Below are 15507 nucleotides of genomic sequence, written 5' to 3' on the forward strand. Positions count from 1 at the left end.
TACAGAGTGGCAAAAATTAAAAAAGATTTGTGCGTTTAGTACTTAGGAGAGCGTGTGAAAAAAGTCCCATCCTGTATCGTTGTTGGGACTATCACTGCTGTTCTCTGAAGATAACTTGGTATCTTCAAATTTTTAAATTATGCATTCATTACCTTCTCTCTGGCAATTCCTTTCTAGAAATTCTACTTAAATAAACAAATGTGGAAAAGTATGCACGAGACTTTGATCAAGCTTTATTAGTGGAAGAAAAAAACAATGCGAATGTGCATCCATAGAGGATTACAATACATTGATATACACTGAGTATCTATTATGGCTCCTTTATTACTAATGATCCCATATACATACAAAACAAAACCAGAAAAACCCTGCGTGTGGATGTACACATAAAAGCTTGTAAATGTATGGCTAAGTATGAAAGGATACTATCAAACTGTTTGTAAAAATTGCCTCAGTGAAGGGAAGTTAGGAGGCGGTGATGATAAGGAAATATTTTAAGAGGACCTTCTTAATTTTTAGCCTTTACATACTTATGTATTAATTTAATTTTTATAATGACCTTTATTATTTTAGTAGTATATATGAAAACCAGGATTTTTTTTTTTTTCGGTACGCGGGCCTCTCACTGTTGTGGCCTCTCCCGTTGCGGAGCACAGGCTCTGGACGCGCAGGCTCAGCGGCCATGGCTCGCGGGCCCAGCCGCTCCGCGGCATGTGGGATCTTCCCGGACCGGGGCACGAACCTGCGTCCCCTGCATCGGCAGGCGGACTCTCAACCACTGCGCCACCAGGGAAGCCTGAAAACCAGGATTTTTAGGTTGAGTTTTCAACTCATTGACAAAATTATTCCTAAATTAAGCTATAAATTTCCCAATAAAAGTATCACTAAGGTACTTTTGGCTTGCACTGTTGGTGGGAATGTAAATTGATACAGCCACTATGGAGAACAGTATGGAGGTTCTTTAAAAAACTAAAAATAGAACTACCATACAACCCAGCAATCCCACTACTGGGCATATACCCTGAGAAAACCATAATTCAAAAAGAGTCATGTGTCACAATGTTCATTGAAGCTCTGTTTAAAATAGCCAGGACATGGAAGCAACCTAAGTGTCCATCGACAGATGAATGGATAAAGAAGATGTGACATATATACAATGGAATAGTACTCAGCCACAAAAAGAAACAAAATTGAGTTATTTGTAGTGAGGTGGATGGACCTAGAGACTGTCATTCAGAATGAAGTAAGTCAGAAAGAGAAAAACAAATACCGTATGCTTAACACATATATATGGAATCTAAAAAAAAAAAAAGGTTCTGAAGAGCCTAGGGGCAGGACAGGAATAAAGACACAGATGTAGAGAATGGATTTGAGGACACGGGGAGGGGGAAGGGTAAGCTGGGATGAAGTGAGAGAGTGGCATGGACTACTAAATGTAAAATAGATAGTGGGAAGCAGCCGCATGGCGCGGGGAGATCAGCTCAGTACTTTGTGACCACCTAGAGGGGTGGGATAGGGAGGGTGGGAGGGAAACGCAAGAGGGAGGAGATATGGGGATATATGTATATGTATAGCTGATTCACTTTGTTATAAAGCAGAAACTAACACCATTGTAAAGCAATTATACTCCAATAAAGATGGTAAAAAAAAAATAGAAACTAACATACAAACCTAATAGTCAAAAACCAGAACGAATAGAACCATCTCACTTCTCTTAAGCATAATCTTTCCCTAATTTGAGGGGAAATGACAAATAAAGATCACCCTATAGCTAATACAAAATCAAATCAACAATAACAACAAAAAAAGATACTTTTGGAAACTAGACACTGATTCTAAATTCATAAGAGAGGATAATATTGCAAGAATAGCCAGGAAAAATGAAAGCCAGACAATGACACTACAAGAAAACTACAGATCCATATCCCTTATGAACATTAATGCAAAAACTCACAATAAAATATTAGCAAACTAAATTTAGCAGCATATCAAAAGGGTTATACACCATGGCCAAGTCAGATTTACTCCTGGAATGCAAGGATAGTTCAATATGTGAAAATTGATCAGTGTAATACATCACATGATCATCTCAAATGATGCACACAAAGCGTTCAACGGAATTCAACACCCTTTTAAAAACACTCAACAAACTAGGAATAGAAGGAAACTACTTCAGCATAATAAAAACCATATATGATAACCCACAGCAAACATACACATTGGTGAAAGACTTTAAGCCTTTCCTCTAAGATCAGGAAAAAGACACAGATGCCTACTTTCACAACTTCTATTCAACATAATGCTAGAATGTCTAGATAGAGCAATTAGGCAGAAAAAGAAACAAAAGACATCCAACTTGGAAAGGAAGAGGTAATATTATCTCTGCACATGATATATTCTTATATGTAGAGAATCCTAAAGATTACACACACACAACTGTTAGAGCTAATAAATTCAGCAAAGTACCAAGTTATAAAGTCAACATACAAAAATTAGTTGCATTTTTATACATTAACAATGAACAATCTCAAAAGGAAATTATGAAAATGACATTTACAATAGCATCTAAAAGAATAATATACTTAGGAATTAACCAAAAGTAAAAGACTGGTACAAAGAAAATTACAAAATGTTACTGAAAGAAGAATTAATGGAAACACTTTCGATGTTCATAGATTGGAAGACTTAATTTAATATTATTAGGATGTCAATGCTACCCAAAGCAATCTATAGATTGAATGCAATCTCTATAAAAACTCTCAATGATGTTTTGCCAAAATAGAAAAACCCATCCTAAAATTCATATGAAATCTTAAGGGATCCCAAATAGACAAAACTATCTTGAAAAAGAGCAAAGCTGGATGACTCACATTTCCTGATGTCAAAACTTACTAGAAATCCACAGTAATCAAAGTTAGTCTTTATGTTACTATCATAAAGACTAATGTATAGACTAATGGAATGAAACAGGGAGCCCAGAAATAAACCGTTGCATATGCATATGGTCAAATGATTTTTGAAAAGGATGCCAAGACCATTTAATGGGGAAAGTTCAGTCTACTCAACAAGTGGTGCTGGGAAAACTGAATATCCACAAGTAAAATAATGAAATTGGACCCTTACTTAACACCACATACAAAAATTAACTCAAAATGGATCAAAGACCTGAATGTGAGACCCAAAACTATAAAACTCTTAGAAGAAAACATAGGATAAAAGCTTCATGACATTGGATTTGGCAATAATTTCTTGGCTATGTCACCAAAGGCAGAGATAGCAAAAGAAAAAATAGTCAAACTGGACTTTCATGAAAAATTTAAAGTATTGTGCATCAAAAGACAAAATCAACTGAGTAAAAAGGCAGCCCATAGAATGGGAGAAAATATTTGCAAATCATATATCTGATAAAGGATTAATATCCAAAATATATAGAGAAGTAAAACTCAACAACCAAAAAAACCAAAAGACATAACTCAAAAATGGGCAAAGAAGTTGAATGTATATCCCTCCAATGAAGATATACAAATGGCCAATAAGCACATGAAAAGATGCTCAACATCTCTGATCATTAGGGAAATGCAAATCAAAACTACAAAACACCACCTCATACCCGTTAGGATGGCTACGATCAAAGAAATTAAAAACAAGTGTTGGCAAGAATGTGGAGAAATTGGAACCCTTGTGCACTGTTGGTAGTAATTTAACATTGTACAGCTGCTATGGAAAAAAGTAAGGCTTAACATTGTACAGCTGCTATGGAAAAAAGTAAGGCGGTTCCTCAAAAAATTAAAAATGGAATTCATATGATCCAGCAAATCTACATCTGGATATATACCAAAAATCCTTGAAAGCGGCATCTCAAAGAGATATTTGTACACCCATGTTCATAGCAGCATTGTTCATAATATCTAAAACATGACAGCGGCCCACATGTCTATCAATGGATGAGTGGATAAGTAAAATGTGGTTATATTCATACAGTGAAGTATTACTAATATCAGCTAAAGTGGACTTCAGGACAAGGTCTATTATAAGAGATAGAGGAGAATTCTAATGATAAAAGTGTTAATCCATCAAGAAGAGAGGACAAGCCTGAATGACCACCATCCTAATAACAAAGGTTCAAAACAAATAAAGGCAATAAAACTGACAGAACTGAAAAGAGAAGTTGTAGAGACTTAACAGTATCTACCCTCGAGCTTTTTTCCATTTTTGTGTTCCTCCTAGGAAGTTAATTCCTGAGGGCAAGGATAGTGTATTTTCATTCTTATATCTTCCAAAGTGCCTTGGATAGCGTTAGAATCAGGATTTGTAAAAGATCTGAAAATATTCTGTAGAAAAATTTGGCAGGGTGTGTTAAGAATCTTTTTTTAAACGTTCATGCTCTTTGATTCATTAATGCAAGTCTTAGGACTCTATCCAAAGGAATCCATCCAAAAAAGCAGTTCTATGCTTTAAAAATTCACTGAAATATTCCACATAACAGTGAAAAAATTGGAAACAGGTTAAGTGTTCTACTAGAGGATTGGATACATAAACTCTGAGATTTGAGAAAATGCTTACAAGATAATGTTAAATTTCTAAAAGGATACAAAATTGAATACAATATTATACCAGTTATATAAATATACATATGTGCAGAGAAAATGTAGAAAATAATAAAACCATGTTAACAATGTTTGCCTTCAGGTGGGGAAGGGACCGTGGGTCAGTATAATTGCATTATTTATATTTTTCTATGTTTTCCTCAATATTGGACATCAAATATGTATTGGTTTGATAATTTTTTAAAATTCATAAATGTTATTGGGGAAAATTAAAATATCTGAACAGGCTGAATCTAACACAATTAAATTTAACAGGCCTTCATTTAAGGTCTGAATCTTTATTTTTAAAAAATTGCAGGGATGATGTGACTTAGCAGAAGCGAAGTCAAGAATTTTTGTTTATTGTTAACCCTAAATAAGTTAACCAAACAGTATAGATGTTTAGAATAAAAGCACTTATTGGTTTCATCAGGAGAGGCATGGCAAGTAGCACAAGGGAGGTGATGGATCCTTTCTGTTCTGTTACCCAGTCCAGAGCTAATGTATTGATCTGTGTGGGGTCCCACAGTGTGAGAAGGATACAGAGATATTGGTGTGTGTCCAGCAGTGGTAACCAGGATGAGGAGAGACCTAGAAACTTTGGTGTGGGAAATAGCCAAGGGGCTGGGGGGAGTTGCTGAGAAGGAGAGGAGCAGATAAGTGGAAAGCATGATCAGAGTATTCAGGCTTTTGAAGGATTCAGGGCAGAGGAGTTGGTCATGCGCTGTGTGGTCCTAGAGAGCGGAACTGGAACTACAGGGGAAGCTACAAAAGGCAGATTCAGCTTTGTGTAAGGAAAAATCTGTCCAAGGTGAAAAGTCTGCTTTATAAGGAATAAGTCATCCATGTCTATAGGTATGCAAGCAGCGTCTGCATCAGGAATATAAAGGAAGAGGAAAGGGAAGAGAGGGAAGAACAGGAGAGGGAGACAAACACAGAAAAAGAGACAAAGGAATAAAAAAGAGAGGCAGAGAGGCAGAAGATACAGTTTTGAAAGCTCTATGTGAGTTACAGCAAATGACCCGACCTGCCTTCACGTCTTTGCTAGTGATATCCGGAGACGCCAGCAGATGGAGATATTACCCCAGGAAAGGAGGACTCTGCCTGACCCCACCCGAACCCTCCAGTTCCTTACTTTCAAAAAATCATTTTCCTCCTCTGAAAAATAATGCCAAGAGAGAATTCCAGAAGTCTCCAAATTTCCAAACTAAATTTATAAACAAAAATTTTGTGGTAAATCCTGCCTGTGATTACCCCTGATTCTAATTTAGAAGAGGTCACTATAGCTTTTGGCATTTTGGTCACTGCCTAAGTAGGGCTCCCTCCATCTTGCCCCATCACAGTTATGTATGCATGTATGTATATGTATATGGTATCTGTGTATTTAGAATCATTGTTAAATCGTTAAACAATATAGGGGTATACTACAGTCCCCTTCCCAATCACCTTGCCATTAATACTTTCCTTCTCCTGACAGAACGTCTGTCACTTTGAATTCTTGCCTGTGGTAATTCTGGGAGCCTTTGCTCTCAAACCATGTGTCATAGTCTTCACTCTTCCACTCAGCTGTAAAGCGGCAAATTCTGAGGGCTTTCACAGACTTTGACTGGTAAAGATGTGCCTTAAAAGGGAAACGTTCTTGTACAGCAGTGCTCCACAAACTTGAAGGGCGCATTAGTTATCTAGGGATCTTGTTAAAGTGCAGATTCTGATTCAGAAGATTTGATAGGGCAGGATATTCTGCAGTGCTAACGAGTTCCCAGGTGATGTTGATGCTCTTGGCCCAAAGATCATACACTTTGAGTAGCTAGGGACATATAATATGTCCCTATATCAGGAGGGGCCAGGGCACTGCTCTCAAGAACTATAATTGATTCTTTGTATCCACTTCTGTCTTCTTTGTCACTCGTTAGCTTTTTTAAATTTTTTTTTTTTTTTTTTTTTTTGCGGTACGCGGGCCTCTCACTGTTGTGACCTCTCCCATTGCGGAGCACAGGCTCCAGACGCGCAGGCTCAGCGGCCATGGCTCATGGGCCCAGCCGCTCCGCAGCATGTGGGATCTTCCCGGATCGGGGCACGAACCCGTCTCCCCTGCGTGGGCAGGCGGACTGTCAACCACTGCGCCACCAGGGAAGCCCTAAAAATATATATTTTTAATTATTTTTTTAGTCTGTGCTGGGTCTTAGTTGCAGCATGCATGCGGGATCTAGTTCAGCCACCAGGGATCGAACCTGGCCCCCCCACCCCCACCCCGCACTGGGAGTGCAGAGTCTTACCCACTGGACCACCAAGGAAGTCACCTGTCACTTGTTAACTTTGATTTAACTGTTCATGTTTTCATTCAACCAACCAATGTTTACGGAGAATCTGCTATTTGTAAACCCAATGCTAGTTAAATTTAAGCAACTTTAGTGTCTTTGAGCTCCAGTCCCTATGCTAGGCTCCTAGGATTTGTGATGATTTAGACTCATTCCTTGTCACTCATTCATTCAACATTTATTGAGGGTCTACTATGTGCCAGGCACTGCTCCAGGAGCTGAAGATATGGCAGTGAACAAAACAAACAAATCTGTTTATTGTTTAACCCCAAATGAGTCTGTCTCCAATGGGGGAGACCGGCAAATAGCTAGACAATTAAGATTTTTTTTTCCTTCTTCCTTTTCCCTTCCAGAGCAATTCAATCTGAAAGCCATTTGGTGGGTAGTCTTCCACTCAGAGGGGAAGGGGAGCCTGCAGTGGCCTAGAGCAAGAGTACTGGAGTCCAAGCAGGATGAGAAGTTTATCCATGTGGAAAGGGTGGCCTGATACAGTGTCTGAGCCTAAGCTAGGTGAGACAGGCATCTGGGCAGGGGGCAACCTTGTGAGGGTTGTCAGAGCCTGATCAGAGTAAGGAGGGCATCTGGGATGGTTAACTTTATGTGTCAACTTGATGGGCTTCCAGGGTGCCCAGATTAAATATTATTTCTGGGTGTGTCTGTGAGGGTGTTTCCAGATAAGATTAGCATTTTAATCACTGGACTCAGTAGATTGCCCTCCCCAAAGTGGGTGGGCATCATCCAATCTGTTGAGGGCCTTAATAGAACAAAAGGTGGAGGGAAAAGGAATTTGCCCATGTTTTTCTTTCCTCATCTGTGAGCTGGGACATCTCATCTTCTCTGGCCCTCAGGTCTTGGAGTTACACTGTCAGCATCCCTGGTTCTCAGGCCTTCAGACTACACCACCAGCTTTCCTGCCAGTTTACAGATGACAGACTGTAGAAACTTTCGGCCTCCATAATCCTGTGAGCCAATTCCTCATAATAATCAATCAGTCTCTCTCTGTATCTCTCTCTGTATCTCTCTCTCTCTCTCTCTCTCTCTCTCTGTATCTCTCTCTCTCTCTCTCTCTCTCTCTCTCTCTCTCTCTCTCTCTCTCGTTCTGTTAGGGTTCTGGAGAACCCTAACTAATACAGCATCCATGTAGGGGCTTGGGCTTGGTTCAAGGTGGGAGGCTGAATGGGATAAGAAGAGCCTTCATGTCGGGTGATGGTGATGAGAGGTGTGTTACTTACAGGGGAACTGATCAAATAAGTAAATATATTAAGGCTAATTGGAACCAGGTTTCCCACTGTCAGAGAAAGAAGTTATAAATATGGGGGGGAGGGAAACCAGAATGAACCTTATGGTGATGGACTGGAATTAGAGTTGAACTTATGGTTTCCAATATATACAGATTTAGAAATAAATCACTTTTAGTTGTAAAATTGTGTCTACATATATTCCCTAATTCGGTTAATTCAGGCCTGGGAGGAGTGACATCCCAAAAGCAGACCATACCTAACACGTAGATCTTGGTCTTTAAATACCATTCCCTACCAAAAGAAACCAGAACTTGGAGAAATGGGTGATTTCAGGGCTGGGGCAGGGAAAGTACAGGGTCAACTGAAATATCTTGTGCCAGAAAGCAAAGATGTTCAAAAAAATGATATGAAAATGTTAAAAGCACACAGAAACCAGCTTATGGGGTTCCCACTGGCCCAATCTGGGAAATTTTGAACTTAAAACTAAATGATGATAGTAGCAGATTCTATTCTATTGCGTAAAATAGGAATCCACAAGTCCATACTGATATAAATAAATAAATAAGTAGGAAGCGTGACGAACAGGATACTTTCTAAGTCTATATGTACCTGCCCACAAAATACTTATTAATTACAAAGGGAAAAGAATAAACTTTACAGTGGAGAAGCCTGGTTAATAGCACTTTAATAAAGTGATCAAAGTTACTATAGCCAGTAATGGGACAAATCGAAATTGTCTACCACCTGACATGATACAATGAGAACAGCGTCATATCTGTAATATTCCTGCCAAAGATGCATAAACTGAGACTAATCACTTGAAAACATTAGATAAACCCAGATTGAGGGACATTCTACAAAATAACTGGCCTATAAACTTAAAAATTCAAAGTCAGTGAAGAACTGTTCTGGGTTGAAGGAGACTATAGAGCTATGACAGCTAAATGCAACATGTGATTCTGGACAAGATCTTTTGCTATAAAAACATTACTGGGACAGTCGGTGAACTTAAATGGGGCATGATGATTACATGGTAGTAATGCAGCAATGTTAATTTCCTGATTTTGATGGCTGTATTGTAGCTATTTAGGGATGTTCCTGTCTGTAGGAAATATTATACATGATCTTCAGGGGTGATGGGGCATCAGGTTGGTAACTCATTCAAAAAAGTTCAGGGCAAAAAAAGTTCTTTGCACTGTACTTGCAATGTTTTTGTAAGTTTGAGATTGAGTAATTAGAAAAGAGTGATGTGCTCAGGCAAAGGGGAGCTCAGGTGTTAAGGTTATTCGGATTGTGTTGGAGGTATGTGTGGGGGGAGAGGATGAGTCTCGAAAGAAGGCAATTTGGAGAACAGAGATTAGTCAACACGGTTCTTTCCCTTCAACAGCATTTGCCTTTGACTGGGCAAAAGGGGCCCTGGCTTGGGTCCAGGCTCAAAGGCCCTGCTTTGACCCCCCTTTTGTTCTAATAACTCCCCATGCAGTAGGGAGGGTTGAATCCACAGGGATGAAGGGACATGCCCATCAGATTAGGTTTCCCTTCTAGTTCACCCCAGAATCCTTGAGCCTGCTGGGCCTCTCCCTCTGGTCCATCCTCGGTGGGTTGATTGAGCCACAGTATGCACGTCTAGACCCGAGAACTGATCATGGCGCTGTTTACAGGATTGTGGACCAAGTTTTGGGGCTTAAGGACTGATGTCCAGGTGTGTGGAAAGAGGTCCTGGAGAATTGCTGTTCTCCGCGAGTCGCCACATTTAGCTGGAGCTCAATGATTGCCTATCAGAGAATTCTAAATTTGAACTCGGACTTTCAGATCTTAGTAAGACATATTTACACCGTAGTAGAGACAGACCATAACTCTACCTAGACAGGGTTGAGGAAGAAACCCCACACAACATTTAGGCAAGACTTGGCGTGCGCTGCTCACCCTAGAGGTACACAGCCTGAAATGCGCAGGCCGAGTGCTGGGCCAATCAGGTGCTGCGCCTTGGAGAGGCCGGCGGAGGAGGGAGCGGGACAGGGTGAGGATGGAGACCACGCCTCTCCCCGCGGAGGGGCGGGGCGAAGAGTGGGCGGGGATGGCGCTTCTCAGAGCTCAGGGAAAGAGCGGGGCGGTGCCTGCTGGGGGCGGAGCCACGCGTCTCTGAGCGTGCAGGGCGGTGCCCGGCGAGGCCCTGCCTTTTCCGGCCCGGAGCGTTGCCTCTGCGTGTGCTTAAACGCGCTACTGGCCACGGCTGTTTTAGCTCCTGGGCTTGGCGTCTGGAGAGGCGAGATGGCGGCGGAGGTTTTGCCGAGTGCGAGGTGGCTGTACTGTGGAGAGCCCGACGAGAGCCAGAGAGCTCTACTGGGTAAAGACTGCGAAGCTGGAGCAGAGTTCCCCATAACTTCCTCCCCTTCCGTCTCGGTACCGCTACAGCCCTCAACTTCCCACATCCGTCGGGTGCCCGTTCCCAGCTGGGCCAAGATCCCTTATAGTCTCCGACATTACTTGGGGTTCGGCCAGGGCTCCTCTGTCATTGCACCATCTTTCTGGTACCACCTCCCACCTGGATGAGGAAATCCCAGTTACCCCCTCTCCAGGACTGTATGTACCCAGGAGCCCGTCATCTCCTCACCCACCAGGTCTCACACCTGCTCTATTTCCTTCTCTCTGCTGGCCAGGGATTCCCTCTGTCTTTCTAGATTTGGCCTAGGTCTCCTCAGTCAGCCCCATTCCCCTAGTTATTCCCTCCTGTCAGAGCCCTTCCCCAGCCCCTCTTCCCACCTGGACCAGGACCTCTTTCAGTCCCCCTTTGGGTCAGGACCTGGGGCTCCTTGCCATACCCATTCCTCCAGTCACTCCCTCCCGTTGACAATCCATTTCCTCCCCACCATACTCTTGTGCTCTCATTTCATTCTTGGGCTGCAATCTTACAGTCCAGTTCTCCAATGGGAAGCTACAGAATCCAGGCAACATGCGTTTTACCTTGTACAAGAGCAATGATTCCACAAACCCGAGGAAGAGGAGTCAGCGGATCCTGGTAAGTGCTGCCGTGGCCAGTCACCTCCACCCTTCAGGCCTCAGGAGGCCTCCTGGATGTGGGTGGAGGTAGGAGGGAGTGAGTGGAGAAAAGGGGGGATAGCAAGTGAGCCTTTGAAGAACTTTGAGCCCCAGCAGGCTGGGGTGTGGGGACAGGTTCCACTGAGTTTCACACTTGTGGTGAAGCGCTGGCCTTTTATTCATTTGTTCATTCAACAAGCATTTATTGAGCCCCACTGTGGCCCTGGGCTGAAAGCTGCTAGGGAAAGAACTAAGTGAGAGCTGGCCCCACTCTGAGGGAGCTCGTACTCCAGAGCAGCATTTCCCAGTCTCAGCACTATTGACATTTTGACCCAGATAATTCTTTGATGTGGAGGTTCTCCTGTGCAGCACTGGGTATTTAGCAGCTTTCCGGGCCTCTACCCATTAGCTACCAGGAGCACCTCCCAGTTGTGGCAAACAGAATGTCAGACATGCCTAGGTATCCCCAGAGTAATTCCCTGGGTTGAGAACCACTGCTCTAGAGAGGTGAGAACTGGATGTGAGGGACACTCATACAGAAATAGATAAAGCTCAGGGTCCCTGGGAGAGAGAGTACAGAGCAGGGCAGAGTGGGTTCAGTCAGTGAAGTCTCTGCTTGCTAGAATGTCTTCCTGGGGGAGGGTGCATGGGAGCTGAACCCTGAAGGATGGAGGAGGGTTTAACAGCTGAAGTTAGTACTCCAGGTGAAGAGGATAGCCAGGACAAACATGGGGAAGCAGGAAAGCTTGGCTCTGATTGAGGAGTGAATTAACCATTTCCATGGTCCTGAGAGCATATAAGGAGCAGTCATGATAGAGGAGAGCAAAGAGGTTCAAGAAGGGCTTGGACTTTGGGGTTGCCTGCAGAATCATTTTGTTGCATGCCTCTAAGTGCTGAGAGCCCTGGGCCCATCTTCCAAGTCCTGTGGTACAGCTCCCCCAAGAACTTCTCAGACCAGCTAGAAGCAAGCACTACCTGGGACTTTTCAAAAGTCCTCTTGCCTTTCCCCCAAGGATACCCCAGATTCACTTAGAGATAGGGAGCTGGATCATCTCAAAGAGGCTCTCTCGTTCTGATCCACCTGTGGTTTGGATTCTAAAGCTTCTACAAACGTGGAAAAGGGAGTCAAGATATTTACTATCTTTCAACATTGGTTGTAATGGAGCTTCCCCCCCTCTACATTTTAGGCAGCTGAAACAGACAGACTTTACTATGTGGGAAACAATTTTGGGACTGGAGCCCTGAAATGCAACACTCTCTGCAGGTAGGGACAGGGGAAAGGGATTGTGGGAAGTGGGGGGGGGGTGGCCCTGGCACTGCTCTTCGCTGTCTTTATTTTAGGGGCAGTGGGGGAAATCTAGAGAGATTTACCAAGTTCCTGTGTTCCCAGACCCCGGGCCCCTCACACCAGCATGTAGACATTCCTGAAATTGAAAAGTGACTTACATTTGTTTAATTTCCTGAAAACCTCATTCATTTGTAGTCTTAAAAAAATTTTTTTTGTAAATTAATTTATTTTTGGCTGCGTTGGGTCTTTGTTGCTGCACACGAGCTTTCTCTAGTTGCGGTGAGCGGGGACTGCTCTTCATTGTGGTGTGAGGACTTCTCATTGCGGTGGCTTCTCTTGTTGCAGAGCACGGGCTCTAGGCATGCAGGCTTCAGTAGTTATGGCACACAGGCTCAGTAATTGTGGCTCGCAGGCTCTAGAGCGCAGGCTCAGTAGTTGTGGCACAGGGGCTTAGTTGCTCCGCATAATGTGGGATCTTCCTGGACCAGGGATCGAACCCGTGTCCCCCATTGGCAGGCAGATTCTTAACCACTGCGCCACCAGGGAAGTCCCCCCAGTTTTTTTAAATTGAGATATAATTGACATATAACATTATATTAGTTTCAGGTGTATAACATAATGATTCAATGTATGTATATACTGTAAAATGGCCACTACAGTGTCTAGTTAACATCCACACATAGTTACAAAATTTTTTTCTTGTGATGAGAACTTTTAAGACTTACTCTCTTAACTTTCAAATATACGCTACAGCATTATTTTCTATAGTCACCATGCTGTACACTACATCTCTAGGACTTATTTTATAACTGGAAGTTTGTACCTTTTGACCACCTTCATTATTTCTGACCACATCATTAACTTGCAATATTCTTTGCTTATATCTATCTTGTTCCCGAAAGGCAGCTGTCTTCACTAATTTGGAATGTGTGATCAATAGACCAGAGTTTACCAGAAGTCTGCCTTGGGACTAACTACAAGAAAAGGATTTGGTAGTGTCTGAGGCTCCAGAATTTCTGCCTAGCTCTGGAAAGATTACTGACTTGGGGCAACTCTGCCGTTTACTGACCCCCAGTCTACTCCTCGGTACAGTGAAGATTGTCTAGCCTGAACAGTCTTAAGTGTCAGGGGTTGGCATAATGCAGTGTCCTTGTGAAGGTAGCCATCAGTGAATCACAAACAAGCCCCTTTCAGGGTCCCCCCTGAACCACCCTGATAGAAGTCAGATTAGTGTGTATATGCTTGAAACTTTTAACTTTTATCATCCCTTTACAAAGATTTTCTAGTTTAAACTGGTCTTCTCATAATTACCAAGGTTTTACTTGTCTTTGCCTCCATAGAATTTATACGTGCAGTAAATTCTAGTGTTTAATTCTACATTCTTATATTCCAGGAGGGTTTTCCACTACAGCAGTGAGCCCAAATGTGATCAGCTACAAGAATCACCTGGTGGCTTCCCCCACTGCCCCCAGAGCCTCTTCATGAACCCTTTCCTCCTTTCCCTTCCCAGCAGAGAATTGCTGCTGTAGGGGATTATTGTTACTCATGAGCAAGTGATGTCTTCCTCAGGTGTATTGCGGCCGAAAGAAGGTTGAGAACTTCTAAGCGGAAAAAAGGAGGTTGTATAAACAATATCTTTTGAATAATCCATTGTCACTGGTATTATTCCTTTTTTATTCAGGCACTTTGTGGGAATTTTGAACAAGACCTCTGGCCAAATGGAAGTATATGATGCTGAATTGTTCAATATGCAGCCACTGTTTTCCGGTAGGTCTTAGTCATGAAGGCTCAAACAAATGCTGAATATTTTAGGTTTCCTGGATGAGTTGGTTTGACTTTTTGATTTGTAAAATACATTTTGTAGCTAGTTTTTCAAGGTTTTTTTTTCCCATTTGAAAAAGTTTTAAAAGTGCTTTTACTCAGCAAATATTTATTGATGACCTACTATGCTCCAGGCACAAGTCAGGGGCTGTGAATATAGCAAAACAGACACAGATCCTGTCCCTACAGTGTTTACAGACTTAAGATCAGGAAACTAATCTTAGTTAAAGCAAGTTGAGCACTAATCTGAGCAGAGTATTGGAGGGCATACATGATATTCTTTTCCATCGAGGGCCTTTCTTAATTTTTAATTGTTCTAGTTGGGGTAGAGGTTTAAAAAAATTTCTTTTAATTAATTTTATTTTTGGCTGTGTTCGGTCTTCATTGCTGCGTGCAGGCTTTCTCTAGTTGCGGCGAGTGGGGGCTACTCTTTGTTGAGGTGTGCAGGCTTCTCATTGCGGTGGCTTCTCGTTGCGGAGCACGGGCTTCAGTAGTTGTGGCATGTGGGTTCAGTAGTTGTGGCACACGGGCTTGTGGCACATGTGGCACATGTTGCTCTGCAGCATGTGGGATCTTCCCGGACCAGGGCTCGAACCCGTGTCCCCTGCATTGGCAGGCGGATTCTTAACCACTGCGCCACCAGGGAAGCCCTGGAGTAGAGGTTTTAGAATCTCTGGTAGATGATAGAAGTTGCTTATAGGTTGGACAGTGACTTCCAGGTCGATGCAAAGTCTCTACACTTTCTAATTTGGGAAGAGATCCATTTTCTCTCTAATCCACTGGGAGAAGTTACAGTACTTCTCCACTTTGGCATTTTAGAATGTTCAGGGCTAGAGTGGGGTCTTCCAAAATGATAGATAAGAGGGTCAAACTCAAGGGGCTCCTGTTCCTAAATCTTAAATACTGAGAACCATGGTAGGGGAGGGAGTTAGATAAGGATCACTGGGATCATTGTGAATCTGCTCGATACCTTCAGAGGCATTAGTTCTAATAACTTCACTCTCTCAAAGCAGTGGTCTCAGCCCTTTTCAGAATCTCATAAGGACCCGGACCTACCTCCTAGAAACATGTAATTTACAAAAAATATGAGATTTTGTATATAATTTTAAAGGGCTCTTGCATCCCAAAGCCCAGCTGTGAATTTCCTAGGGGTCCATAGTCTGTAGGTTAAGAATTCCCTGCTTTGCAAACAAATATAACTGCATATAAGTTAT

At 42.4% G+C, this 15507-nt stretch overlaps 1 protein-coding gene across 1 annotated transcript in view; it reads left to right on the forward strand.

The window, feature by feature from the left end:
- Window positions 1-10328: 10328 nt before the first annotated feature.
- POLR1E (RNA polymerase I subunit E) overlaps window positions 10329-15507 on the forward strand; it is a 28270-nt gene continuing 23091 nt past the window's right edge. The window contains exons 1-4 of the mRNA XM_029203909.1: window positions 10329-10492; window positions 11061-11164; window positions 12372-12448; window positions 14154-14239. Coding sequence (XP_029059742.1) covers window positions 10417-10492; window positions 11061-11164; window positions 12372-12448; window positions 14154-14239 — 343 coding nt within the window. The 5' untranslated portion in view covers window positions 10329-10416. The remainder of the gene's footprint in view (window positions 10493-11060; window positions 11165-12371; window positions 12449-14153; window positions 14240-15507) is intronic.

The sequence above is a fragment of the Monodon monoceros genome, unplaced genomic scaffold (genome assembly GCF_005190385.1).
Source record: "Monodon monoceros isolate NGI ecotype Baffin Bay Population unplaced genomic scaffold, NGI_Narwhal_1 Super_Scaffold_5, whole genome shotgun sequence".
NCBI lineage: Eukaryota > Metazoa > Chordata > Mammalia > Artiodactyla > Monodontidae > Monodon > Monodon monoceros.